Source organism: Momordica charantia (assembly GCF_013281855.1).
Source record: "Momordica charantia cultivar OHB3-1 chromosome 8 unlocalized genomic scaffold, Mcharantia_2.0 BLBB01000008.1, whole genome shotgun sequence".
Lineage (NCBI taxonomy): Eukaryota > Viridiplantae > Streptophyta > Magnoliopsida > Cucurbitales > Cucurbitaceae > Momordica > Momordica charantia.
Window position 1 is genome coordinate 26,213,175 of NW_028275166.1, and position 27,985 is coordinate 26,241,159.

General features: G+C 37.3%; 1 protein-coding gene across 6 annotated transcripts; it reads right to left on the bottom strand.

Moving 5' to 3' along the window:
- Positions 1-68: 68 nt before the first annotated feature.
- Positions 69-27,933, bottom strand: LOC111013309 (Tetratricopeptide repeat (TPR)-like superfamily protein). Of its 6 annotated transcripts, none has more exons than XM_088127290.1 (18): positions 27,616-27,933; positions 27,218-27,342; positions 19,822-20,029; positions 19,631-19,735; positions 19,390-19,490; positions 17,232-17,310; positions 14,881-14,892; positions 14,741-14,806; positions 13,365-13,433; positions 13,212-13,268; positions 11,264-11,341; positions 6,816-6,913; positions 6,708-6,753; positions 5,190-5,317; positions 3,973-4,078; positions 3,196-3,258; positions 2,158-2,220; positions 69-644 (listed from the first exon to the last, which is right to left on the bottom strand). In XM_088127290.1, the coding sequence occupies exons 2-18, from the start codon at positions 27,307-27,309 to the stop codon at positions 456-458; spliced, it is 1,560 nt and encodes a 519-aa protein (XP_087983416.1). In that variant the 5' UTR covers positions 27,310-27,342; positions 27,616-27,933; the 3' UTR covers positions 69-455. The 6 variants fall into 6 exon arrangements, with proteins under 6 accessions (XP_087983416.1, XP_022143432.1, XP_022143433.1 ...); XM_022287740.2 differs by having other exon boundaries at positions 19,822-20,012; positions 27,247-27,342; positions 27,616-27,932; XM_022287741.2 differs by lacking the exon at positions 11,264-11,341 and having other exon boundaries at positions 19,822-20,012; positions 27,247-27,342.
- Positions 27,934-27,985: the final 52 nt, after the last annotated feature.

The window sequence follows — 27,985 nt, forward strand, 5'->3', positions numbered from 1 at the left end:
TTCATGTCCATAGGTACAAAATTGAAATGAAAGATAAAAGCAACATTTCCATAATATCACACAATATATAACTAATATAGACATAATATTAATATTAATAATTTTTAACTCATTTAGAAATTGTTAAATACTCATTTATATTTCCATCGATGTTTTCCTGAAATTGACTTCAACATTTTCATCGATATCGACATCTAAAACTTCAAGGACAACATGACTAAATATTATACAATGTTTAATGAGAAGACATCAATGAAGGAAAAGAAAAAGAACTGCCAAAAGCAGCAGCTCTTATTGCAATAAGGCTAAGCCAATATGAAAAAGAACATAGACCAAAATAAATCATCAAGAAAGATAAGACAAGTTAGTAGGGAACCTTTTCACCATGTTGCTGCTTTTGATGAGGGAAGCCATAGCAATGTTCCAGTACTGAACTCTGAAGAAGCAACAAGGTTTCAACTTTTTCGTTTTCTGTAGGGAGACAATTCGACCTCAAGGCGACTGATTTCGTCTTGCAGATCTTGCAAACTGATTCTTCTTGCTTGCCCAATTGTTTTGTCGTCACGAACCAGGCTCGAGAGATGCTTCAAACATGCACAGTACTCGGCCTTCACTTCGGGGGTCTCGAAAATTGAACCTTTGAACTGCATGAGCATTATTATTCAAAATTTGTTTAATCACTAAAGTACTGACGTATATCATGTATCACTTTGATATTGTATGGTTACTTCAGTACAAGCTATACTTCAAAATTGAGAAAGTTTAAGATCGGTGTTAAATATTATTTAGGAAAGTTTGGTTTTCTAATATTTAGCTAGTGAAGTTTTTAAGTAATGTTTTTTTTTTTCTTATTTTTTGTTTTTCATTTCTAGTTTATTATTTCTCGTTCTCTCTTTTTCAATCAAGAAAAAGATAACAATGTTTAGTAACTATTTTTTGTTTCTTTTTTTTTTCTTTTTTGAGAAAGTACCATAAACATGTTAGGTAACAATTTTTTCATTCTTGTTATCTAAAATTTTGGATTCAAAAACGTAAAATTTTTATATATAAATTTTAAATTTTAAATTTTAAAATTAAATATTCAAAATTTTTTATGTTATATTTATTTTTTATATTTATTATTCGTTTCAAAAATAAAAAAAAGGAAAATATTTAGGCGCCCACTAAGGTTACCAAACATCACTAAAGTGGTGCCTCCTATTTAGGCGCCCACTACCCCACTAACGGGTGGTTACAAAACCGCCCACTAAGGTGGGTTATCCAACCACCCACTAATAAGCACAATGAGAACACAAATCTAGTTGAATCCTAAAGAAAATGCAAGTAAACTAATGAGCACAAACACTTCAACTTAGGTAACAGTAACGTGTTCTCGAACAAGTATCAGACACTTGCTAGCTCAATAGATATGTGTCATACACTAGTTGTACAAAGTGAGTATGGATCTGACACTTATTAGATCAAACACTTGTTAAGCATAAAAAATAATAAATAGACATAAATAGTAATATAGGATAAAAAAATAATAGATGTGTGTCGAACAAGTATCAAACACTTGCTAAGCTCAATAGATGTGTGTCATACACTAGTTGTACAAAGTAAATATAGATCTGACACTTATTAGGTCAAACACTTGTTGTAACGTGTTCTCAAACATGTATCAAATACTTGTTAGCTCAATAAATGTATGTCACACACTAGTTGTACAAAATGAATATGGATTGACACTTGTTAGGTCAAAATATTGTTAAGCATACAAAATAATAAATAGACATAAATAGTAATATAGGATAAAATAATAAATTTTGAGAGCAAAATAAATCAAGCTCATTTTTTAAACATAAAAATGCATAAACTTATTGACTTTGAATTTCCTTCTTGTATAAAAATTGATATATACTAAATAGAATTGTATATTTTAATAAATGTATCATTGTCGTGTCTATGTCCTAGATGTTTAGAAAATGATCATGTCTGTGTCGTATCATATCCATGTCTTGTCCCCATAGTTAGTCTTAATTATGTAAACAACATCTTTTAAGCAAAATTCAAAATTAGTATCACCCTGAGTTGTCCTAAAAGGCAGATGCATGTCATGTTGTCATTGATATCAAGCTTAAGGCATAGCAAAAAGGAAATATCATTAGACCATCTTACCTTTTGATAAGCAGAAATGCATTCAAAGAGTACATTCTCGGCCAGAATGAGCGAAGGATCCTCCTGTAACATCAACAACAGTCCAGTTGTTCAAAAGTTGGTAGTAGATAGAATGCCCCTGGTATAGGGGAGTAAAGTTTCGACAGTTAAAAAAAAGGGAAAAAAAAGTTGGTAGTAGAAGAGCCTGGAATTATATTGGTAAATTTTAATACAACAAAAAGGGACTATTGTTGCTTGTTGGATGTGTCCACTGATCCAAAATGAATTTGATAAAACTAAAAAAGTTCCTTGTTTCTAGTAGGCCCCCAACGAAGAAAGTGTATTCAAGAAAGAGAGGAAGAGAGTAAGAGAGGAAGAGAGTAAGAGAGGAAGAGAGGGTAGGGTGGAAGGAAATAGGACATGTGTTAGTGGGCACCCAGGTGCCTTTTTGTCATTTGTCTAGGACTGTATGGGAGAGATTCGAGAACTCTCTAATTCTTCCTTTGCCCTCTATAATGCCCTTCGAATATTAATAGTAGATTCTATCACTTTTGTCTTTTCTCTCTCCTCCATCTGTGCTTATTCTCCTAGTTTTTAGTCTTTCAAAAGCAGTCACTTCGATTTTTATTCTTTTACTTCCATGGTTTTCAGGATTCAACTCGATGCCTATGATATTTTATGAAAGATCAACTGGACTGACCAAGTCTACAACGGTGTGAACTCAGTTGGATGGCTGTTCTACAAAACTCCATCTTGTACTACACACCTTCTTCAAGATGAGTACAACTCAGCAATTGGGTCCAATATTAGCTAAGACATAATCCGAGCTAAAAGAGAGTAAAACAATTATCTGTATCTCAACTATTTTACAAATTGTACATACTAATTCAATTCAAAAGTGAATTTATGATTGTAGGGTCAGATTGTTGAACCTATAATATTAGTCATGTGAGTAAGTAGCCCGAACGCTCACAGATATAACCATACCCACTACTACTGCAGTTCAGAGGCAATTGTATGATTCAGACACTATCACTTATTTAAGCCATCACTGCTAACCTTTGATCCTTGCATCTCTTGCAAGGTAATCTCCAGATGCCCGAGAGAATCAAGTGATTGTAACTGCAAACACAATATAGATAGGTCCAACTGACATGAGTAAATTCCTACCCAAACAATCAAATTTGTTCTTTATATCAATAACCAACATTAAAAAAACTTTGTTCATTCAAATTTTGATTTGAAACTAATGATTTATAGTTTTACTTCATTTTCATTTTGTTCAAACCAATCTTGGCATTTCAATTTCATGAGCTCCATTCTTTGTTTCCTTTCAAAAAGGAAAAACTTCAATATCAGGAGTTTGAGTAACTCGATTAGTTTAAATATATCTGGCTCTAATTCTTAATATCAATAACTATTAACCAACAAAGTTATTATATTCAGATTATGATTTTTAGAATAATTATTCACATTCTCATTCATTTCATTTTGGTTGTTCATTTGAATAAATTCACATTTAATGAATGACGAAATCTAAAATAGTTGTTGAGCTCAAAACTCCAAGCCTATTGGCAGTGCCATGTAATGGCCTTGATGCTTAAAAGCTCATGAATTGATTGAATTACTATTGAGTAATACGTAGCCAAAAACATTCAGGTAATAGTTATATTTAAGGAAAACAAATTTAACAGGGGAAAAAACTAGCCTTTAGAATGATTTAAGTTATATAGGGCAAAATTATAACATCTTAAGATTGGAATCAAGTAGTAAATTGGGAAAGAATTTAAAAACAACGAAACTTCATTTCTTGATTGTAAAGAAAGGAAAACCAACCAATATTAAAAGTGCCGTACGCCCATCCTTTCTAGTTTCTCCATCCTCATGGATTTTTTTCTTCTCCCCGTACTTGCTTATTTTATCTAATACTCCTCGTGATATCCTATCACAAAGAGATAATAGAGATAATTGCATAAGCTGATTGTAATATAATTTATACCCAGCTGAACTACAGTGATTTTAAGTCAATCTAGGTTAATTATCCTTAATTTTTTCACAAAGAATATTAAATGTAACCTGAATTATCTTATACAACATTTCAAAGTGAAGCGCGAGTACATGTACATATACATATTGCATATATTCTTGTATCCAATATTCAGTCACTATTAGATAAAAATACACATGGAACTTTATCTACAATTGCGAGAAAATAGTGGGGAAGGATTTTGAAAAACCCTATTAAACCTATGAAGCTAACTAGATCAATGGTCTTTAATTCTATGTTTTAGAAGATAAAATTCAGGAAGCTGGAAGGGCTTTTATACTAGTAACCTTTTAAATGATATGATTTCCCAATTTCACCTATGTTGTTCCCCCTATCCCATCAAGTAGAAGATTATTTCCAGTCTCGAGTGTAAATGTTTAAGTATTACTGGTCTTACTTCTTCCCATATTAGCCAGTCTACACTTCTTGCTCCTCGTCACCAGGGCAGATGGTTTGTCACATATACATGACCACATGTTTAATCAACTCTAACAAATAGCTTGACACAGTTAATCTCTTAGAACGTCCGCTAGATGTCTGGATTTATTTTCCAACCAATCATTGCATTTCTAAAATCAATAATGGCATTGAGTACTCGATATCGTCTTTTTTTTTTTTTTTGTTCAGGAGACCAAGTTAAGTTTCAAAGGGTGGTTTTCACCATTTTTATTCCTTTCATGAAGATCTTAAGTTTGAAGACTGACCTTGGGAAATCCATTTCTTTATAATGCTAAAGAAACTTTGGTTGAGTATTTCTCTTACAACCTTAACAATTAAACATAGAATTCAGTGATGGTTAATATGAATATGAATAGTTTTGGAAGATATCATATCCCCATGGATTGTAGACTCATGAATATACAGATTTATTCAATTTTGGTTCTAAATATTTATTTCCTTTGCCATTTTCTAATTTTTGTAAATAAGTTGTTTTCTTCTTGGAATTTAGCCTATGCACGTGACCTTTAGAGCAGCCCTTTGAACTATGATAGAAAACTAAACAAACCTTATTGAACTTTTAAGAAGTTCTCTAGCTTTATCAAGAGCAATAACTGCTTTAGAAATATCAATCTCCTTCAGTTCATTGGAACTTAGCATTAACACTCGAGCAATGTGAAGCATGTTAGCACCAATCTGCACCACATTAGTAGATATGGAGTTAGGGGAAGTGGAAAGTGCCATATAATTAATTAATCCATCATGTGACACAATCATAAAAGAGGAGCAGATGTATCATACAAAACCAGAAAATAAAATACCACAACTAAATATTTTGACATGTCTCAAAGAAACAATTTGTTGACCATACTCCACATCAGAAGTAAACATAACAATCTAATTATTCTATGATGGATACTTTGAATATTCTTGGGTCTTCCACTGGAGATTTGGATAGTTTCATACCTTCAGTGGTTAGCAGGTGTTACATACAGAGTTTTTGTTTCATTTTATTTTTATCAAAAAACCAAGCTTTCATAAAGAAAAATAATAAAAATAAAAAAGAGCTTAAAGAACAATCGCCCAAAAAAATAATCAAATAATAACAAACCTAACCAGACAAAAAAAAAAGCATCAATCCAAAAAAATAAGGCTTAGAGGATAAATTACAAAAATCCTTAGTCACAGACACCCAAAGAGAGGCATTAAACTTGGCAAGAGTCTTTCCAATACCTCTAACCTCTCGAACCGTCTTTAAAGTTCTTCTGTCCCTCTCAAGTCAAAGGCTCCATGAAACAAGAAGAAGAAGAAGATAGGGAAAAAAAGCATGCAAAAGAACATAAAGTTTTAATCCAAAATTTTATTTTCAACATGGATATAGGATGTCTAGGATGAGAGTTTCCTTCCTTTTTTAGTTACCATGCAATAATAATAGTTCAAACTATTCTTCAAATACTTGGATCCTTTTTTCCTTTTTTGAAAAAGAAACAACTTCACATTGATTAATGGAAAGGAAAAAAGTTCAAATGATGAAAACAAGAAAGAGCCAGCCAAGGAGGAGCACCATGAGAGAAACTGCAGACCTTCAAAAACAAACAGCCAGTCTTGAAACACCAAAGTACTTCAAAAACTTCTTCGATGAAGCGAAAACCGAAGTTGTTTAATCTTTTAGAGCGAGTTTATTCAAAATGAGGCCATGAGAACTATGTCAACCTTCGAAACATTCAGAGGAACATATGAGCCAGCGATAATTTAGAAAAACCAAGATCTACATCCCAGAAAAATAGAAGAGGCACTTCCAAAAAACTCTTCAAACAAGGATAACCACGAGGAGACGCTGCACAAAATCCAAAGCTAAAAAAAGACACTCCTTGACAACTTAGGAATGCTTCAAAGAACAGCCAAAAATTAATAAGGATGCAAGTATGCACTAAAATTATCTCTCACATACCTCAATCAGGATGCAAGTATTCAAAAACCTCAATCATTTCTCTCACATACATAACAAAAATGCATTAAAAAAATAGAAAAAATTTAAAATTAATTACATCCTCGGAATTCAATATGATAGTTAAAATTTGAAAACCTGAATGTGGCCCTCCGGAAGTATAGTCTTCCGTGCATCAAGACACCTGAAAGTAATGACTTCATTAGGAAAAACTTTTTTTTAATCAATTGACTAAGACCAGTTTACCTTTCAAGAAGCTCTTGTGCTTCCTTCAAGCATCCATTGGCATACAACGTTGAGGCTAAGCCATCAGCAGAATTTATAGTATCCAAAGAATTCCATCCCTACATCAATAAGAGATATTAAACATTGTCAATTAACCAAATGAGCACACACGTATACACCAGAAAAAAAGAAAAACAAAAAACTCATAGAGGTTAAAAGAAATATTGTTATTTATTAAACAACTGCTAAGTCTTTCGATCAACCAAAAACTAAAGTCCCAGTTTACTTGTTTTATGTATTCATAAACTACCTAAGAACTTAATATGTATGAAGTAAGGACACTTTGCTCTGGAAAATGTATCCGTGTCCAACATAAATGGTATGCCTAAAGACTAAGAATATTATATTGAAATTAAAATTTGAATAAGAAATGTTATAGTATGATATGGATGTAAATTGAAGTTGATTATTCTCTTATTGTAATTCTATACTCTATTAGTTTAGGGTTACATGTATGCCTAATATATGTAACTCTAGTGTATGAATGATATGAAATATTCCTCTCATAATTTTATCACTCACAAGCTTTTTGTGACCTGTTAGAATTTTGTGGGCCCTTAGGATTTTTATAGTCATTAGAGTTTGAAGAGTACTTCATAGAAGGATGACTGCCAGTAGATCTACAAAACCCTAAAGTCCGACTACCAGATCAACCACACCTTCGCCCTTTGTCTCATGTCTCGGTTCGGTAGGGTGTGTGATTGGCTGGAGTTTTCTCCAACCATCATGGTTAAAATCCCCTGATAATCCACAAATTATTTGTGTGCTTATTTTTTTCATAATTTGCTCACATTTGGAAATATTTTGAAGAAAAAAAGGAAAAAGAAAAAAAGTTGGAGATATTTGGAAATATTTCAATCAAATTTTGTGTATATCTTTTTTGTGGAATTGCCTAACGAAACTCGTGGTGATATCTCATTTGGTTCACTTAGGACTTTTTTATTTGGTTCACTTAGGACTTTTTTTAACAATCAAAGACAAGACATGGAGCATGTCACTACTATCATAAGCTTGGCCATATAAAAACATGATGGTAAGATTAAAGGCAGTATCAAAGCAACCGATCCGGCCCTCAATTTCCAAAAAAAAAAAAAAAAGTCTTTAGGATCCATAAGTTAGACGAGGTTCCAACTTACTAGTAGAGGCAGAAGCTTCATCTTCTTCAAATCAGGCCTTAGACCAACGAAGTTGGTAGAAGCTATGGTAGAACCGATCAAAGGTGAAATGAATGAAATTCAGCCCTTGATTGGAAACCTTACCCAATAAAATGGGATTAAATGTCCATCAACAAGGCAAGAGAAACAGGAAAAGTTTGAGCCCTTTAAGAAAACCAAGATCATGCTATTCCTCCAAGACAACAAGAAAATCTGGCAATGGAAGGCTGCAAGAACATCAAATCCCAAGATTCATGAATTCCTCAAGCGAAGATGACTTCTTTCGAGAAGATCCTCAAATTCAGGACGTTAGGCAAGTAGAAGACAACAACCAATTGGAGACACTTCAAAAAATTCAAGATGAAGGTGGTTCTCCAAAGCTTTCTTGATCGGATCAAGAATCTAGTGAATTTTTTGAATATATGACTGCTCCGAACAACAAGAAAGTTAAACTTGTGGCTTTTAGACTTAAAGAGTGGAGCTTCCGCTTGGTGGTAGAAATTACAAAATAATCAGCTAATTAAGAACAAATCTTCTATAACTAATACCAAAATTGCACCCCTTAAGAGCTCGAAATAATCTAGTAGAAAATGAATAACAACAAATTTCAAGATTTGTCTGTGGACTTCGAGACAACATCAAGAGGATTGTAAATCCCCATCCTTTTATGTTACCTTTTCAATGCTGTCACGTTGGCAACCAAAATTGAGGAACAAGAAGATGAAAAGATCAATAGAGGAAGTGGTCGTCAAAGATAATCGGGAAAGACCACTCCAAACTTACAGAAATAACACTAGTGATGGCCAAAAAACATCTCAACCAAGGAGTTCTTCCAATCAAAATCAAAAGGAAAAGCCCACACCTAAAACCACGGTACCTACAAAAGGTTTGGAAAGTAATTCCTCCCGGAAAATTTCTAATCTTGGTAAATGTTTTATATGTGGACAGCTAGTTCACCTTTCAAATGAGTGCCCACATCAAAGAACACTAGCTATCCAAGAACAAAATTAGGATGACATTGATTATGCTAACGGATCCTAAGAAGGTTTATACTCAACCAAATGATGGAGAACAATTGTCGTATGTCCTCCAAGTTGCCCTCACACCTAAAACCAAGTCCCATTCTCAATGCCACCATTTTTCAAACTCATTGCACCATTATCAGTAAGATATGTCAAGTTACTGCTGATAATGGGGGTAGTCAGAACATAATGTCCAAAAACCTTATTTCAACTCTAAATCTAAAGGTTGATCCACATCTGAACCCATATTAAGTTAGTTGGATCAGAGAAGGAGGGAAACCCAAGTAAATGAATTTTTTACCATCCCTTTATGAATAAGAAATAACAACAAAAATCAAATTATTTGTGATGCTGGATGCTTGCCACGTCCTTTCAGGAAGGCTAAGCGAAATACTTATGAAATTAGTTGGATGGGTAAAAAAATTGTGCTCCTTCCCTTAAGGAAAACTAGAGGACAAGAAACCAATTAAAGAAAATCCAAACCGTAAAAAACAGCTCTTCACTATCACACATGGGTTGGACATGCTTAAGGAAAAGGAATCCTCATTCTTGCTCTAATAATAAAATGAGGCATCAAATACTGTTCCAACCGAAATTGATGTTTTTTAAAAGAGATCGAGGTTTATTGAAAAACATGAAAGGAAATACAAGGGGCATAAAAAAACAAGCCCACCAAAAGAGGATCCAAACCCCCATCTAAAAGAATAACAACTAACTGGTAATTACAAAATGCTTTAGAAACTAACACATATAAAGGGGCATTAAATATAACTAAATCCCAAACAAACTCCCAAGGCCTCTCCACCCTCGAAAAATTCTACTATTCCTCTCCATCCAAATACCTCATAAAATAGCAAAAAAAAAAAAAAAAAAAAATCTGCCACATCAGGGGGATGCATCAGGGCTCCTTTACCCCAAAAAGGGGGATAAAGGCAACACTTCCTCCACCATAGCCCTACGCTCCCTTTTACAAGCCAAGGATGCCCAAAGGCCCCTAAGAACCAACCCCAAATAGACTGGGCAGCTTCCCAAAATATGATCGAGATCCTCAGAAGCACTTTTTCAAAGGACACACCACTAAAAACCCAACACCAAGGAAGAACGTCTCTGAATATGATCCATGGTATAAACTTTTCCATATAAAACCTGCCAAGCAAAGAACATAATCTTCTTTAAAATTTTGACCTTCCAAAGCAGGCGAACAACGAGGCATTAGGGGAAATCGACGAGACACTCAAAAGATTAAAGAAAGATCTACAAGTGAGACCCAATGAAGGACCAGGGGATCAAAAGCGAAAGTCCTTCCTCCCCTGAATCAAGCGAACCTCCCCAAGGGACACAATCAACTCAGTGAAACTGATGTTGAATTGAAATTAAGCAAACCTCTACTCTATAGTTTCCAAGGCCTTAAAAACTAACGCCTAACTATTTAAATGACTAGTCAAATCATTTGGCTTATCCAATATGTCAAGCACCTCTTGCGTCTTATGAACCAGTTTAAAGGTTGAATAGATGGTTGATCGTATTCAAGAACTACACAACAAGGTCCATGAACACCTACCAAGTACAAACATGTGGACGGATGTTCACAAGCCTGCAAAGTCCTTTAAAATCAGTGACTTGGCGATGATTCATTTGCGAAAATCAAGATTACCAATAAGATCACATAACAAATTAACCAATAAGAAATATGGTCCTTTGAATGTTCTTGGCAAGATTAGTGCAAATGCCTACCAGATTGATCTACCCTCCTCTCTCCACATCAATTCTACCTTCAATGTGGCAGATCTATATAATTATCATGCCCTAGATTCCTTCTCATGGCTACATAAAGCTCAAGGACGAGTTTATTTCAAAGGGAGAGATATTGATGTTGGAGTTTTTATTAAAACTAGCTGCTTCTTTATTTAAAAGGCCTTACAGCCATTGGAATTATATTAGCTGTTGAAGGCTTTAAGAAGTAGTTAGTTAGTTATTTGGTTAGGTGTTAGTTTTGTTGGCCTATTATAAATAGGGTACATTACTTGTATGTGAGACACTTTTTAACATCAATAAAATTTCCAGCAACTTGTTTACCTACATTAATAAAATTTCCAGCAACTTGTTTACATCACAGAAAGAGAGAGAAAACGACTGGCACATACTCAACATTAAAAACAACATTACAGGAGCACTACATCCAGAGAAATAAACTAAAGCATAAACAAACACACAAAAATGTTTCAAGATGAACCTTTGATAATTCCATAATGTGTAAAATTTTTCTTTGTACATTCTCAGCCTCCAAAAGATGATTAGACTTCAAATGTATCTGGAGCATCATGAAAATAACAAAAAGATTAACTGCAGCTTAAGTAGAACTATAGAATGTGTTTAAGGGAAAAAGAAATGGAAGAGGAAAATGTACAAGTTAAAACTAACAAGCTCACAATCACATATTCATTTATAATCATATATTGAACCAAAACAATCATAAACTAAAATGCAGAAATCTCATGTTACTGCCAAATAACATTCTCGCATATGCTTTAGTTGCCTCAAGTTTCCTTCTTGAAGCAGTTGCCTACAGCAGAGAAGGGGAAGCTGTTTGATTTTCTTCCATATTAGTAGTAAATATTAGTTTTTATATTTCTGATAATAGTTGTGTTATCTATATTTTCAGTCCTTTTCTTATTTGTATCGGTCTTTCTCCTTTCTACAAGGACCTTAAACCTTCAATATATAACAAATACTATATTATGTTCTTCACAAAAGTAAGTCATTATAGAAAAATTACAGCTGCCAAAAAAACCTGTAGTTGTTAGAAACCCTGACAACTATAACCCTAGTTGCCATTCTTCCTAGTGCACCTTACTTTGAAAAATCAAGCTGAGAAAAATAGAAGAATATAAATGGCATATAAAAAGATAGCCAACCCAAACTGAACCAACAATGCAAGAAAGGGCTTCAATCCAAAAACCTTGCGATTAATGATAAAAATCCTCAAAAAAATGACCCTCGAAAAAAAGCATTGAACTTAGCAAGAGACCAAACCTCTTCTAAGACCTCTTAATCCCTCTAAAAAAATCTATTATCCTTATCAATTCAAAGGCTCCACAATGCAGTGAACAACCAACCTACCACAAGATCTAGCCCTTATCACGAAATGGTAGGTGTCAAAGGACCTCTTCCATGATAGATTCATAGAACAAGTTTCAAGCCAAACAAACACCAAACAACATTAAAAGGAAATCCCAGTCTAAACGTGCAAATGGATGGAAAAGACATGATCAAGGTCTTCTTACACAACCCTACAACTGCAGCTCCAACAGAAAGGACAAATGTTTCAAGATACAGTTCTCAAAGTGTTAACTCTCCTTTGCAAAAACTATCAAGAAAAGAACTTTACCTTCTTGGAGCATTGATCATCCACAACAAGGAGAAAGAGAGGCAATTAATTGGGGAAGGATCGCATAAAAGAAGGAAAAAAATATTTACAAGAAAACTCCTGCAAATAATTGGAGCCCAGTAGTAAATATCTCCTCTCCAAACTAACAAAAATATTCTTGTATCTCCCTATCTAACAAATAACAGAGGAAAAAAGGAAAAAACAACGCATAATTACCTAAAAAACGTAAAACAAAATCCATAGAGCATAAACTCGTAGAGATGGTACGAGCGAATGAGCACAATACAAATAGGACTATCGTCCAACACTTCACAAATTGAAAGAATAATGGAAACCAGAAGATATATCTTTCTAAGGGTTTCTACATGTGCCTTTCAACCCACACCCCTAATCCTAGTCATTCGCAACCACTCGTCACCACTCATTTCTTAGTTTGTAGTTTTCCAGCAAATGACCATAACCTTATTTCCATTTGACTGCTCTTAGATGTATTGTTGTTCTCCATCATCCATTACCAATGTTTTCTAAAGCTCAAGCGCAATAGTACTTGGGAGCTTAAGCGCGACACGCAAAAAAAAAAACACGAACCTTTTTTCGCGAGGCACGCTATATATAAAAATACAACAATATATATATAGTGATGTTTGGGATGCTTCTTAAATTATTACACGTCTAATGTTTATCCATCCTAGCAAAGGAAGTAGGTTACGAAGTAATAAAAGGGCCAATGTTAGATACACCAAGAGGGAATAAAATCAGGAAGTTCATAGATTAATATAGGATTAAGGATAACCTTAGCAAGATATCGCAATCTTCTAATGCAGAGAATTGACTCGCCTAAGCCACCTTCCTACATAACCAAACAATACCAGGTTGTGAGACATGTAATAAAATAAATATGATATAATACAAGACGCACCTTCCTTGCAATTCATATTGATATTACCTCCAATATCCTTACAGAATCTTGGATCAGGGCTTCAGAATCTTTTTCCTTCCCTAGAAGGTATAGCACCTGCAGGAGAGTATATAATATTTTATTGTAAGTATCATTACTATCAAATCAACATTGAACCAACATAACTTGGTCGTGTCAAACCATCTGGCTTCATTTACTATGTATATTTTAGGAAATTAAATGTTATAAATCTTGTAGATCTGTTACCAACTATAGGCTTATATATATATAGGTATATCTCCTCTACAAATTGTTTCCCTGTCAGAAATTCCTTTTTTAGAAAACCTTTTTGAGATTTCCTGGTTGCCTCAGGGCATAAACATTTATTATATCTATTTCCCTTTCTTTCTAGGATCAAAAATCCTATATTTTATACATCTATACAATTGGGTTTCGGAAATAGTGTAAAAAGAGGGGCTTCAAATCATTACTATTTGACTCAGACTTGTTATAAAAAGGTCAAGGCATTTTGAATTGTTTGTTGGCACGTAAAAAGTCAAGGAAAACTCTGAAATTATTTCAATATTGGACCTTATATAAATGTAATATGCTTCCAAAATTTTTCAGGTTGAAATAATGAAGCAAGAGGATTGAATAAGACTAATGTTTCACTTGATCAGCAAGTGTTATTGAACCTCCAATTGGGCACACCAGAAATAACTCAATATAATCAAGTTCGGCAAGGAATAGAACCAATCACACTAGGATCATTCACTAGCAAAGTGAAAGGGAAAGTTGGAACGAGGTGAACAGATCACCTTGCTCAAGGCTCCCAGAACCCATCAATTTGCTCCTAGTTCTAGGTCTACCATTAACTAAGAACCAAAACTTTGAAGAACTTCAGACAATTAAAAACCATTTGATCATGATTTTTATATTTAGTACGAATAATTCATAATAATAAATATATATATATATATATATACACACATATATGTATGTATAGATATATATATGTATGTATGTATAGATATATATATGTATGTATGTATAGATATAGATATGTATGTATGTATAGATATACATATGTATGTATATATCTATATACATATGTATGTATATATCTATATACATATGTATGTATCTATATAAAGAACAAGAAAAGAAGCCTGGCAACAACTTCCATAATCATAATATTTTTCCATGGTCGTTGATGCATTTGGTGCGTTGTTAAGAAATATTAGGTGCAAACTAATTGAAGGGTGTAGGAATTTCATTTTTATCCTCAGACCCTCATACGTCAATCAAAGCTCTTAATAATTGTTTGAACTTATTTGATTATGAATCTGTCCATACTCCATGTCAACGTAAACTATTTAAAAAGATGCAAACTAATAGGATAAAGAAAGGATCTTAGAGGGTACTGTTCCAAGATGGTACATAGTATCTGCATAATCCATATGGCCATGTCCTAGAACACGACCTTTGATCTGAAGGATAAAAATTCACGAGTGAGATGATAAAACAGCAGTTTTTTATTGAGTGTAGATGCCCAGCCTCATACCTTCAGTGCCCGCTGTCCAATGAGTCATAAAACATAAACCAGAAGGGAAAAAAAATGTTAGCATGAATTAGCACATCAAAGAATCGGTAAACGAAAATATGCAACAACAAAAAAATCATTCGAGACTAGGCTTTGGAAATAATTTGTACATAATATATTAGTATTTAAAGTAAGAATTGATAAAAGGAGTTTCAAACATCAACCAACTATCAAGAATTACGTGTCAAATTTACTAATGCAAAAAAATATTACGATTCACAAGACCAAAAAATGCTTACAGAGCTAGTGCATTTTTTTTTTAATAAGAAACTACACTTTCTTTCTTTTTTTATAAGAAACTTTCATAATATTATAACTTTTTGATAAGAAACTTTCATAAAATATTATAACCAAAAGAAAGGGGAACAAGCTAGGGGCTGGGTAGAGGGAACCCCACCCAGAAAAAACTAGACAAACGCTTTCCTCATGCTCAAAAACAGGGAAAGGTTAGTTACAAAAGAATTTCCTATGGTTAATACACCACCAAGAAGCATTATGCTGTACATTGCTACAAAAAATGTCAAAAGGAAAAGATCTATCCTCGAAGACCCGAGCATTCCTTTCTAGCCATAACTGCCATAAGAGAGCTCTAGAGGTACACCTCCACACCATTTTAACCTTTTTAGGGAGCCCCCAGCCTTGTAGGGCTTCTGAAAGCCATTCATCAATCTGCTTTGGAAGACAAATAGAGATGTCGAAAAGGTTGAAAATGGCATGCCAGTTCCTTGACGCAAAAGGGCAGTGGATAAAAAGATGGTCTATATCCTCACCACTATTCTAACACAGGCAGCACACAGAAGGGGAAAACAAACCATTTCTGCACTTCTTTTCAAGCAAGTCATGCGTGTTTAGTCTTCTATGCGCTAGTGACCATAAAAAAACTTTAACCTTCTTGGGAACTTTAAACTTCCATATCGAAGTGATGAGGGGAGAGTTTAGGGAAGGAGTGCATTCCACCATTTTCAGGCGCGCCGAACAGGTAGTGAATTGCCCTCCTTTGCTGAGAAATGAAAAATAGATACAAAAAACAAGGAGGACATACAAATACAGAGGTAGTGAAAATTCCAATTCATAGCCATTGCTAAGTTAGGCAACACATCCTAAACGTTCCAATCTTGATTCTTTTTGCATAGTTTGCTAAGCAATGCTTAGTTGTGCTTCCCAATTCTTTTCTTGGAGTTCTTAAATGTTTTATTTACCTTTTGGCTTGTGTAATTTTTGGAAATCTTTTCTTTGTGTTAGGTTCTTTCTTTTCAATCTCAAATGAGAGTTTGGGTGAAATTACAAAAAGGGAGAGAGAAAAGAGATATTTTTCTTTTTTCAAAAAAATAAATAGGCAGTCAATAATTTTTAGTGGTCAGGAGGAAAGTATTCTTCTTTTCAATTGGCTAGCAATATCGAGATCAGGGAGAAAGTTTGTGGTCTTGTGCCGTAGGGTTGTGTTAGCCATTTTGCTAGACTTGGACAAGAGTTATAAACGGATTCTTTTACAACAGAAAATATGACACAGAAGAGATCTTAGAATTTTTTTATCTCTCTAGTCTTCTCCAAAGAGTTATGCAATGCTCTTTCTTCTTTTGTCTAATAGGACAGCATTTTTGTAGTCTCCTTGGACATCTAGATAGTAATGGTGTAAGCCATGTTTGAAAATGAATCCTAAAAATACAAAAGAGCCTCCTATTTATAGATAAGAAGGCTACGGTGTGAGGTATTCCTCACTTGTGGAATCGATATTCAGAGAAAAAGACAAGCCCGTAGGCGTTACAAATACCCCACCTATTCGAGAGGGTGGGTCTTCTCTCCCAAACAACCGCTAAGCACTCACAACAAGGCTCCTTCTCTCCCTACTCTTCCCCTCCCTTTTCTACTCCCCATTCTCCTAGCATGGTCCCCACTCTCAAACCGTTATTCCTTCCCTCCAAACAAATTACGTACCTACCCCCCCAACACAATTCCTTTCTTACCCCTCCTGGAATAGGTCTTCACTATCGGGGGTGTCCTAACATACGGCTTAAGAGCCTAACTAAGCCAACTAAAGCTCAAAATAACTAACAACTTAAACTCTAACTAACTTATGTAGAGTTAGTTACATCAAGGAAGGTCTTCATATCCTCCATAACACTCTGGACATCTTATCTAATAATCAGTATATGTCTTTTGCATCTTGTTCAAGAAAATAATAATAATAATAATCAGTATATGTCTTATCCAAAGAATAAAAAAAACAAAATAAAAACAAAAACAAAATTATGATCTGCAAGACCAAAGATGCTTACGGAACTAGTGAAAATTAATTGAAAATATTTTAATACCTCATAGCAGTTGCAGGCTTCTTTTAGCTTCCTCTGAACAAGATAAAACTGTCCAAGGTTGTGAAGTGCAGAACCAACCCTGAACAATAAGAATTCAAATCACCTCCAATGTCTTTCTTATTTTTTCAGAAAGTAATTTCATTAAGAAAAAATGATGAACTAAAAGACCAAAGAACTAATTGAAAAGCTTGGACTATAAATTAAATTTGACCTAATAAAAGGCACAGTATCATAAGCGATGTCAAGCAAATGAACAACACAATATTCAATCAAGCAAACGAACAGATATTTGGTTGTAAATTATGCCTGATTGACCATATACCTCATGGGTGGTCTTATGTCTACTATCAAACATGATATTGTTTACATCATAAATTCATATTAGATTGGCCATCAGTTTTCACATGAGTAGTTTTCTACACAGCTAAACAAGAATAACCTTATTGTTGCAACAGAATTGTAATTAGAAACGAAGGGGGTAAAAATCCCAGAAATCAAAAACAGAGGAAAAAGTATGCTAGGAAGGGCGAAGAAGGAAATTCCCCTCCAACAGCTGGATAGCGAGTGTCAGGGGTAGTTTATTTTGCTAGGGGGAGTCTTGTGTTAGGGGTCATGTCTCTTTTTGTGTAAGTAATTTGAATCAGGGAGAGCTCCAACCCTCTCAGAAAGGTTGCAAGTGTTTTGTAATAATTTGCAAAACATGAATACTCCAAACTCTATTAGCATGGATTAGTTCCATGCTATAGATAGTAATGAGTTTTTATCCTAACCAATGGTCCTCCTAAAATTGACACCAAGTTATTCCTAAACACTGAAAAATCAAGCATCCAACCCCGCTAATCTCTGATTCTCAAGCAAAAACTAAACCCATGTAAGAATTTTTCTTATATGAGAAACCAACCTTCATTGAGCAAGAAGAAAGAATACAAGGCCATGGAATAGAACCGCCCATCAAGAGACTGACTAGCTGTACAAAAATGGGCATCAATCAAAAAGATCAAGAATCATTTAATACAGAAGTCTGAAAGGAAGCATTAAATCTGATGCAAGACCAAAGCTCTTCCCAAGATATCTCATTCTCTTATTTCTCTCCCGCCAAATCCCCGGCCAAAAAAAAAAGAAACAAAAAACAAAGAAAGAAAGAAAACATCATAAAGCAATAACCATGAGTCCGAGCCAAGTGAACACCAAAAGTCTCCAAAACACAATCTCAAATCAAACAAGCAAACTGACACCTTCAAATGATGTGTCCAGGTCCTTTGATGCACTCATGCAAAGAATGCACCACTAAAGAGTACAACCCAAAATAAAGGAGGAATGTCTAAGAATTTGGTCTATGGTGTTAACCCTCCCGTCTAAAACTTGCCCAGCAAAGAATTTGAGCTTCTTAGGGACTTTAACCTTCCAGAATGAGGAAAATGAATGGGATTGGGGAAGACAAGGGTTGCACAACAAAAGAAAGAAAGAACTACGGGAAAACCCCTTAGAAGGAAGGAGGCCAAATGGAAATATCCCTACTACCTAAAGAAACATGGATGGAATTCGCAAAGAAAGTAAAGTAGAAACATCCACCATAGCCTATCCGACAAATAGCAACAGAAGCCAAAATTAAAAGAGGAAACACTCAAGAAAGACGTAATCAAGGCCACAAAGCAACGAAGAAAGGTGGTACAAAAGAGGGAATAAAATTATAGAAGGGAATATCGCCCAAATCTGCAGTGGTTTCCAGGCTAGTTGATCTTGGGAGTTTGGGTATTGGGAATCTAAGGCTTTGCATGAGGCCTTGTCCAAAGGGTAATGGCACTTCCCTTTGAAGCCAAATGCCTTGTGCATAGGATTATTGAAAGTACAATCCTCACCCTTTCGAGTGGGTCTAAAGGCATATACAAAAACCACTAGAAAGCTCTTTCTTCAACCTATTCTCGCTTCTACAGGTTCGTAAAATTCTCCTTTGGGCATGGCAAGCATTAAAACAATGAACTAAGCAACTACATGTCATTTCCATGCAATAAAACAAAGCTGTTGCACAATATTTATATGCTATTCCCTATGTACAAATAATGCATATTGGTAAAGCTAGTAAAAGGGATACTTCTAGTAAAGAAAAAAAAATGAAAGGTTTGCTACAAGAAAAAAGATTGCAGCAGTTTTCCAGAACCTTATATCTTCAGAGCCATAGGATTCCTCCAATATGTTGATGGCTTCCAAATACATTGGTTCTGCTTTGTCATATCTTTTCATGACTCTATACAATTCTGCCTAAAAAGGGAATAGAAAAAGAAAGTAGTTGTTAGTATCACTTTAATAATGCTACCCAATCTGAAATAAATGGCATTATTTCATCGCAGTCTTTACTCATAGATTTTTCAAAAGATTTAAAAATCCAGCAGCTAGCATACCAGATTGTTGAAGGCAGATGCAACATGAGGATCCCTCTCCCCAAAACCTTCTTTAGCTTCTTGAAGCGCAGAAACGAAACATCTTTCAGCTTCTTCAAGTCTTCCCTAATTAAAGAAAAACAATACAATACTTCAGCGTGCAAATCATAAAAGAATTAACAACTAGTGAAGGTAAAAGAAATAATGCTTGCCTGCAGAAACAAGTCCCGAGCAGTATCTGTAAAAACTCTCCACTTTGAAGTATGTATATTTGATATGACAGAACCATCCTCCACTTTGCGTAGTCCAATAGTGTCATTCTCTTCAATACCATTTTCAGAACTTGGCTTAAATGTTGTGTCCTTAGCAAAGACAGGATTTGAGTTTATTCCAAGTATTATAGCTGCACCACAGAGGTCACTGGATGTCATGGCAACAAATTATCACTCTCAAGGCATCATCAATTCTTTCTTTTTTCCCTATTCTGAAAGTTCGCAGAAAAGAAACACTGAAAGGAAATGAAATAACTGAGAAAAGAGAGCCAGAGCAAGAAAGTTCTTCAAAAACATAACCCTTCCCACCCCTCACAACCCCCCATAAAAAAGTAAGCCCCTCAGCTATTTATAACGAACAACAAACAGAATGTTTGAGAACTTTTGTTTTTACAAGAAATAATCAATATATATTTGGAAGAATAATGGTAAACAACCTGAGGGGTCGGGCTCGGAAAACTATATAAGCAGAGCCTTCCAATCATTAATAATCATAAGGCTACAATTACAAAAGATTTTCTTGTGGGTTGACCACCACCAAGTTGTATGTTGTACACTATTACAAAAAGAATCTTGTTTCCATAAATCCTTTGATTTCTCTCTTTCCAAATAAGCCATAGAGTATCACACACCGTGCAATTCCACAAAACACTAGTGTTACCTTTAAACAAAACTCCACCAATGCTATCCAAAAACTAAACCATGAATGCACACAATTTGGGAGACAGCTAGCCAAATCAAATTTATTCAAAATAAAGTTCCAGACTCTTTGAGCAAACTCAACAGTGAAGAAAGATATGGTCGCTAAAGCCTCACTGCTTTTGTAACATAAAAAGTAAACTGAAGGGCCTAGAGCCCACTGGGAAAATTTCCTTTGGAGCTTGTCAGCTTAAATTCCATACACAGGGGACCATAAGAAAAACTTCACTTTCTTTGGAACATTGAAATTCCAAATGTAGTCCACCAGAGGAGTTTTCAACAGAGCAGAAGGTTTAGTGAGATGGATGAAAGCAGATTTTGCTGATAAATCCCAGATGGCTCTAGTTTCCACAGTAAAAATTCTTGACCACTTCCCAGTTGGATCACATCTAATTTTTCCGTAAATTCAGCCCATCTAACCACCTCCTGTCAAACAATCTTCTTCCAACTCCCAAATCCCATGGTTGCTGTTCAATCACCCGGTATTAAGCTATGTTCATCCCTTGTTTGATGAGCACACATAAAATTCAGGGAATAACGAGGACACAGAAGACTCCCCTGCCCAAGTATCTTCCTGTTTGAGAACCTCAATTTTAGTTGATGCAAAACTAGGTGCTTCATCGTAACTGGATACTGGGCCAATGAAGATGAGAGGTATCTCCTCACAAAGATTTTGGAATTCAACAAAAGAGCCCGAAGGCGGTTACAAGCAACACCCCACCAATTCGAGAGGGTGGGTAACTCTCCCTACCGCTACCTTGAGCTAGTAATCTTTCCAATCCCTCCTCCCCTCTCTCCCAAGTCTATTTCTACTATGCCCTAACCAACCACCCACCTGGCCCCAGTTTCTCTCTCCAGGCCGTTATTCTCTTTCGCTCCCTTAATTATTCTCCTCTTCCTAGTACAATTCCCTTTCTACCCCTTCTAGAATACGTTTTAGTTACTGGGGTCTAACAACTTCCCCCTCATTCAGAACCACCTTGTCCCCAAGGTGGAAATCAGGGAATTGGTGAGACAAAACATGGATCGTTTCCCAGGTGGCCTCCTCTGGTGTTACCGTAGCTTCATTAACGCCCGTGGCAAAGACCTCATCTGGAATAGCCAACCATTCCATGTCTGTGGTGAGGTATGGTGGGATGGATTGCACTTCCCAGTTCGAACCCTTCGCTGGCTTCAATTGGGACACATGGAATACAAGGTGGATGGCGGTTGACATAGGCAGGTCAAGGCGGTAAGCCACTTTGCCAATGCGCTGAGTGATTTCAAAGGGGCCAAAAAACTTGGTTGCAAGCTTCTCGTTCCTCTTTTTAGCCAACGATTTCTGTCTGTAGGGCCGAAGCTTCAGAAGTACCTTGTCCCCTACTGAAAATTCCCATTCTGTTCGTCGGGTATCCGCATACTTCTTCATCCGTCCTTGTGCCCGCGTCAAATTCTCCTTAAGGACAGCTAAGGCTTGATCGCGATCAAATAACTGGCGTTCGAGTGTGTCATTGGAAGTTGGTGAAGAGCCATAGCTGAGTAATGGGGGTGGTGCACGCCCATACACGACTTGGAAAGGCGTAGTACCTAAAGAACCATTGAAAGTAGTGTTGTACCAGTATTCTGCCCAAGGAATCCATTGTTCCCAAGTTCGTGGAGACTCACCACAAAAACACCTTAGATAGGTTTCCAAACATCGATTAACGATCTCCGTCTGGCCATCTGTTTGTGGGTGGTAGGCGGTGCTTCGCTTCAACTTAGTCCCTTGAATGCAAAATAGTTCGGTCCAGAAATTACTTAGGAAAATCTTATCCCGATCTGACACGATGGAATGAGGGAATCCATGAAGCCTCACTACCTCCTTAATGAATGCAGCTGCCACTGACTTAGCCGTGAAGGGATGACTCAGAGGAAGGAAGTGAGCATATTTGCTCAGTCGGTCGACAACTACGAAAATGGTGTCATATCCATGTGATCTAGGGAGTCCTTCAACGAAATCCATAGAAATATCCTCCCAAATGCGGTCCGGTACAGGAAGTGGTTGTAACAACCTTGCCGGTGACATTGCTATGGTCTTGTTCCTCTGGCAAACACAACACTCTTCCACAAATCGCTTTGTGTCAGCTTTCATCCCATGCCAAAACAGTTCTCCACATAATCGTAAGTGCGTAAAAAGCCCTAATGTCCTCCCAATACAGAATTATGGTAGAGGTGTAGGATCGAGGGTAGAAGAGAGGATGTTTTGGATATCACCATCCTGTCCTTATACCGTAACTCACCTTGCCATAAAGTAAACTTGGGATGGCTGTCTGGATCTTGCCGCAGGTCTGCTATGATCTTAATAAGTTGGGGATCAGTCTGAACTTTAGATTTAATCAACTCCACATCTAACAAAGTAGGGCTGACAGAGCTCCAAGGTACGGTCCTGGTGGCATCCGAGAGAGGGCATCTGCTGCCTTGTTTTCCAAACCCGGTTTATATTGTATGTCAAAGTCGTAGCCCAACAACTTGGACACCCAACGTTGGTACTCAGGTTGCACTATACGTTGCTCCAAGAGAAACTTCAATGCCTGCTGGTCTGTGCGAACTATGAATCTTTGCCCCAACAGATGGACGCCATCGCTGTATAGCCATTACCACTGCCATGAGTTCACGTTCATACACGGATTTAGCTTGGCTATGCCGGGACAAGGTATGGCTAAAGTAGGTGATAGGCCTCTGCTCCTGCACTAGAACCGCTCCCAAGCCCGTACCAGATGCATCCGTTTCTACAACAAATGGCAGATTGAAGTCTGGTAAAGCCAATACAGGTAAGGAACACATTGCCCTTTTTAGGCTGTCAAAAGCTTCGGTAGCCTGCGAATTCCACTCAAAGGAATCCTTTTTTAACAGCTGGGTGAGGGGGGCCGCCAAGACTCCATAGTTTAATACGAATTTGCGGTAGTAGCCTGTTAAACCAAGGAAGCCTCGCAATTCCCGAACGTTCGAGGGAATTGGCCATTGGAGCATAGCTTGTATTTTGGCCTGATCTGCCTCCACGCCTTCTGCCAAGATCCAGTGCCCCAAGTATTCAATTCTCCATTGGCTAAATTGGCACTTCTTAAGATTGGCACACAAGGAATTATCTCGCAACACATTAAAGACCAGGGTAAGATGAGTTATATGGGAATCAATGTTAGGGCTGTATATAAGGATATCATCGAAGAAGACCAAAACAAACTTACGTAGATAAGGCCAGAATATATGATTCATCAAGGACTGGAACGTGGCCGGTGCATTGGTGAGCCCAAAAGGCATCACGAGGAATTCGTAATGACCCTCATGAGTGCGAAAAGCAGTCTTCGGTACATCTTCGGTTGCCATCCTGATCTGATGGTATCCTGACTTCAGATCAATTTTAGAATACACTTGCGACCCGTGCAGCTCGTCTAGCAATTCTTCGATGACTGGAATTGGGAACTTGTCCGAAATGGTAGCTTGATTTAGTACCCTATAATCCACACAAAACCTCCAGCTGCCATCTTTCTTTTTGACAAGGATCACCGGGCTAGAGTAGGGACTAATACTTGGCTGTATAATCCCCTTTTGGAGCATATCTGCGATCATAGCTTCGATTTCCTCCTTCTGAGTGTGGGCATATCGGTAGGGCCTGACGTTCACGGGAGGTTCACCATCTTTGAGTTGGATCCGGTGGTCCACTGCCCTTGGGGGAGGCAGGTCATTCGTGCTCTGGAACACATCAGCATATTCGGCCAAGAGTTTTTCCACTCTCTCCGACCTTTCCTCCCTTATCTCCGCCTGCACGGTTCTCTGAGGATCATTTTGAGTTGTCAAGGCCCGCAGTTCCACGAGGAAGCCTTGGTCTGAGGGTTCCCATGCATGTGCCAATCGTTTGAGGGTAACCTCCATTCGAGTGAGTGTGGGATCACCCCTGAGAACTATGCACTCATCCCCTCTTATAAAGGTCATAGTTAGTGCTGGCTAATCTACCTCCATTTTGCCCATGGCCTGTAACCATTTCATGCCCAAGATCACATCCAAATCATTGAGTTTTATAGGAAGGAAGTCCTCAACCACGGTGACTTCAGGCAATTCCATCACCACTCCACAACATATTCCTTTCCCTTTGACAGCAGTCCCTGTCTCTGCAATGATTCCGTAATTAAACGTTTCTGATTGAGGGATGTGGAGTTCATCAACTAATTTCTGCGAAATAAAATTGTGAGTGGCTCCACAATCTAGGAGGACCACCACTTCCTTGCCCTACAATGCCCCCTTTAATTTGATCATTCCAGGAGTTGTTAATCCAACCACTGTATTCAATCTGCACATAACGGCCTTTTCTGTCTCTTCTGGTACTATTTCTTCCTGTATCGTACTATCTTCTTCCTCCAACATCATTAACTCCTCATCGTGAACCATGAACACTCGCAACTGCTGGTTCTTACATCGATGCCCTGGTGTGAACTTTTCGTCGCACCGAAAACAGTGTCCCTTTTCCTTCCTCTTGCGATACTTGTCCTCTGTTAATCGTTTATAGGTTGTTTCCTTCCTCACCGTTGCTCCCATATTAGAAGGAGCTGCCGGCCCTGGTTTGCTTGCCAAGGTAACCGTTCGCGTGGGAATTACTTCCGTTGTCTTCACCGTTGGTTTTCCGCCGATGGCACTGCCCTTTGTCGGACGGTCAATCGCGGATTCTCCCATACCTTGAGCTGCTGTGGCGATATCCTCAATCAATTGGGCGCTGCGCATTATTTGGTCTAGTCCAATGGGTTCTGTAGCCAGAACCTCTGCCCGTAAAACCGGGTCCAACCCGTTGAGATAAGCCGATTCCAACACCTCGTCGGGTAGTTGGGGTAAAGTCGCCGATAAGGCTTCAAATGCTTCTTGATATTCCTCAACGTTCCCTTCTTGTTTGATCGACAACAGGCGAGCACATTGTCGGCCTTCCTTCGACTTTCGGAATCGATCCAGTAGCCTTGTCCTCAAATTCTCCCAACCAGTGAATCGATCTCTGTTCTCATGATAACGGTACCACGCTAGTGCTACCCCATCAAAACTTATTACTGATACAACTAGTTTTTCCTCGTTTGTGAGTTTATGTATTTCAAAGTACCGTTCGGCACGAAATAACCATGAGTCAGGATCCTTACCGATAAATATTGGCATTTCTACCTTCTTGAATTTGCTTCGGTCATACCCTGGTTCGTTAATCTGGACAATCCTCGTCGGCTCTTTCGTCTGCTTATCTCTCCGAATCGACGATTCACCGAGTTGCGTTAGTGAAGAAGCCTTCCCGCCAATTATCTCCGACATGAATCCTTCCAACATCGATTGGATGCGCTCGCTCATCGCCCGCTGTTCATCCACCTTCCCACACAGACTAGTAATGGCGCCTTTGATGTCGGTGATCTCCTTCTCCGTCGCCTCGCATCGCAGTTCAAGTTCCTTCACCGTCATCTGCGATTCAATTTCCCAAGTTCGAATGGCTCTGATACCAATATGAGAGGTATCTCCTCACAAAGATTTTGGAATTCAAAAAAAAAGCCCGAAGGCGGTTACAAGCAACACCCCACCAATTCGAGAGGGTGGGTAACTCTCCCTACCGCTACCTTGAGCTAGTAATCTTTCCAATCCCTCCTCCCCTCTCTCCCAAGTCTATTTCTACTATGCCCTAACCAACCACCCGCCTGCCCCCAGTTTCTCTCTCCAGGCCGTTATTCTCTTTCGCTCCCTTGATTATTCTCCTCTTCCTAGTACAATTCCCTTTCTACCCCTTCTAGAATACGTTTTAGTTACTGGAGGTCTAACAGAAGATCAGATTCATATTTTCTTCTGTTGCTCCTATGCAAGTCTTTGTTGGCAACTGCTGTTTTCCGCTTTCAACATGCAGTGGGAATTTAGTTCAACGATGTGTAGGAGAATTTTACAATTTTCTTTTAGCTCAACAAAATGTAGGGAAAAAGAGAGTAAATCCAAATGTAAGGATGCTCTATTCTCTCTCCTCCCTTAGGGTTTCAGTTTTTTAAAACTTGTTCATCAAGATTGATTCAATTACGCTTCAAGTTGGTTACAAGACTAGGATCGATTTTAGATCAGTGTGTGCTCTCTGTTACAAGTTTGTTCATTCAGTCCAGCTTGATTTCAGTTCTTCTGTCACAAGTCTAGCCCTGTTGTCTTACTGAAAAAGCCATGGAAATCAATAGATGTGGTGTGATTAACAAGCACTTCTGCATTTGGGAAGAAAAGGATTGCTTTTTTGTTGAAGATATGTCCTTAAGAGCTGTATTGCCTATTCAGTTGCCCCACTTGGTATGGTTTGAGGAAGCTTTAGTGGATCCGTTGCAACTACCGATTCAATTGTCTTTTCTTAGACAAACTAGAACTCCAGGGGAAAATTGTCGAATCCAGAAGTTAGAATCACCATTTAGCTGTGAAGTGGGATGCACTGTTTGGCCTACCTCAAGTGGAAGAACGAGAATTTTCGTTCCCATAGGACATGGGCCCAGCATCAGAGGAAGATTTAGAAAATTCCAAAATTCCAGGAAAAAAAGACAAAAGAAAAAAACCACTTCCTCCAGTTTTAGTTTGATGATTACTTTAAACCATACTCTATAATCACACCTGAATTAATAATCTAAAAAATGAAAACACCTACGCATGAGCATGACGGTGAAAAGAGCAGACCTGCAGCAGGTCCAGATAATAAAGCCCACGGATATCCGTTGAAATAACCATTACGATAGTCATTGCGACTATTCCGAGAAGAAGAATTCACGTTGCCTGCAAGAACAACATATCAGACAAAAATGAAAGCCAGCAAATCAATTAAAAAAACATGTCCCAAACACGAGTCCTATCACAAGATAACTAAAAACGACACATAATTCTGTAATTCAGAGATCAGAGCGGAAAAACCATATGTTCTGTTTCCATTACTAGCTGAACAAACGTCAATCCAGACATTGTATAATTCACACCATACCATTGCAGGACCAACACTGTTGCATCAGCAAATATAGCTACATAGAAGACGAAAAGGCTTGAATTACATACAGCGGGAGGAGAAGATCGATACGTTGATGGAGGTAGGAGCTTCGGAAGTGCGATTGAATGTTGTAGAACGGAAGGTCAGTCGCTTCAACCATTGGGAAGCTGCTCGTCTGGTGTACATCCTCGTCTGCTTCGGCCTTCCGGCGGTTTCTCGATGAGTGAAAATGGAAGAACGTTAGGTGGAGGAAGGCGAGGGGGTTTTAACTGCTTCCATGGGGTTTTAGCTGCACAAAAGGTTCAAGGGTGATTGCCGCGAAAATCTTCTCAGTTTCATCGACTAAATATAAATATCCCTCGCGACTGAAATTCGAACTCACAATAAAGTATGTTTTGTCTATTCTTTTACAATATTATGAAAAAATTGTATCGGTAT

Coding starts and splice junctions, on each gene's coding strand:
- LOC111013309 (XM_022287740.2), bottom strand. CDS start 27,733: ATGTACACCAGACGAGCAGCTTCCCAATGGTTGAAGCGACTGACCTTC. Junction 19,491..19,630: donor CATCTGCCTTCAACAATCTG/GTATGCTAGCTG, acceptor TTCCCTTTTTAG/GCAGAATTGTATAGAGTCAT. Junction 13,269..13,364: donor ATTCTGTAAGGATATTGGAG/GTAATATCAATA, acceptor TTGGTTATGTAG/GAAGGTGGCTTAGGCGAGTC.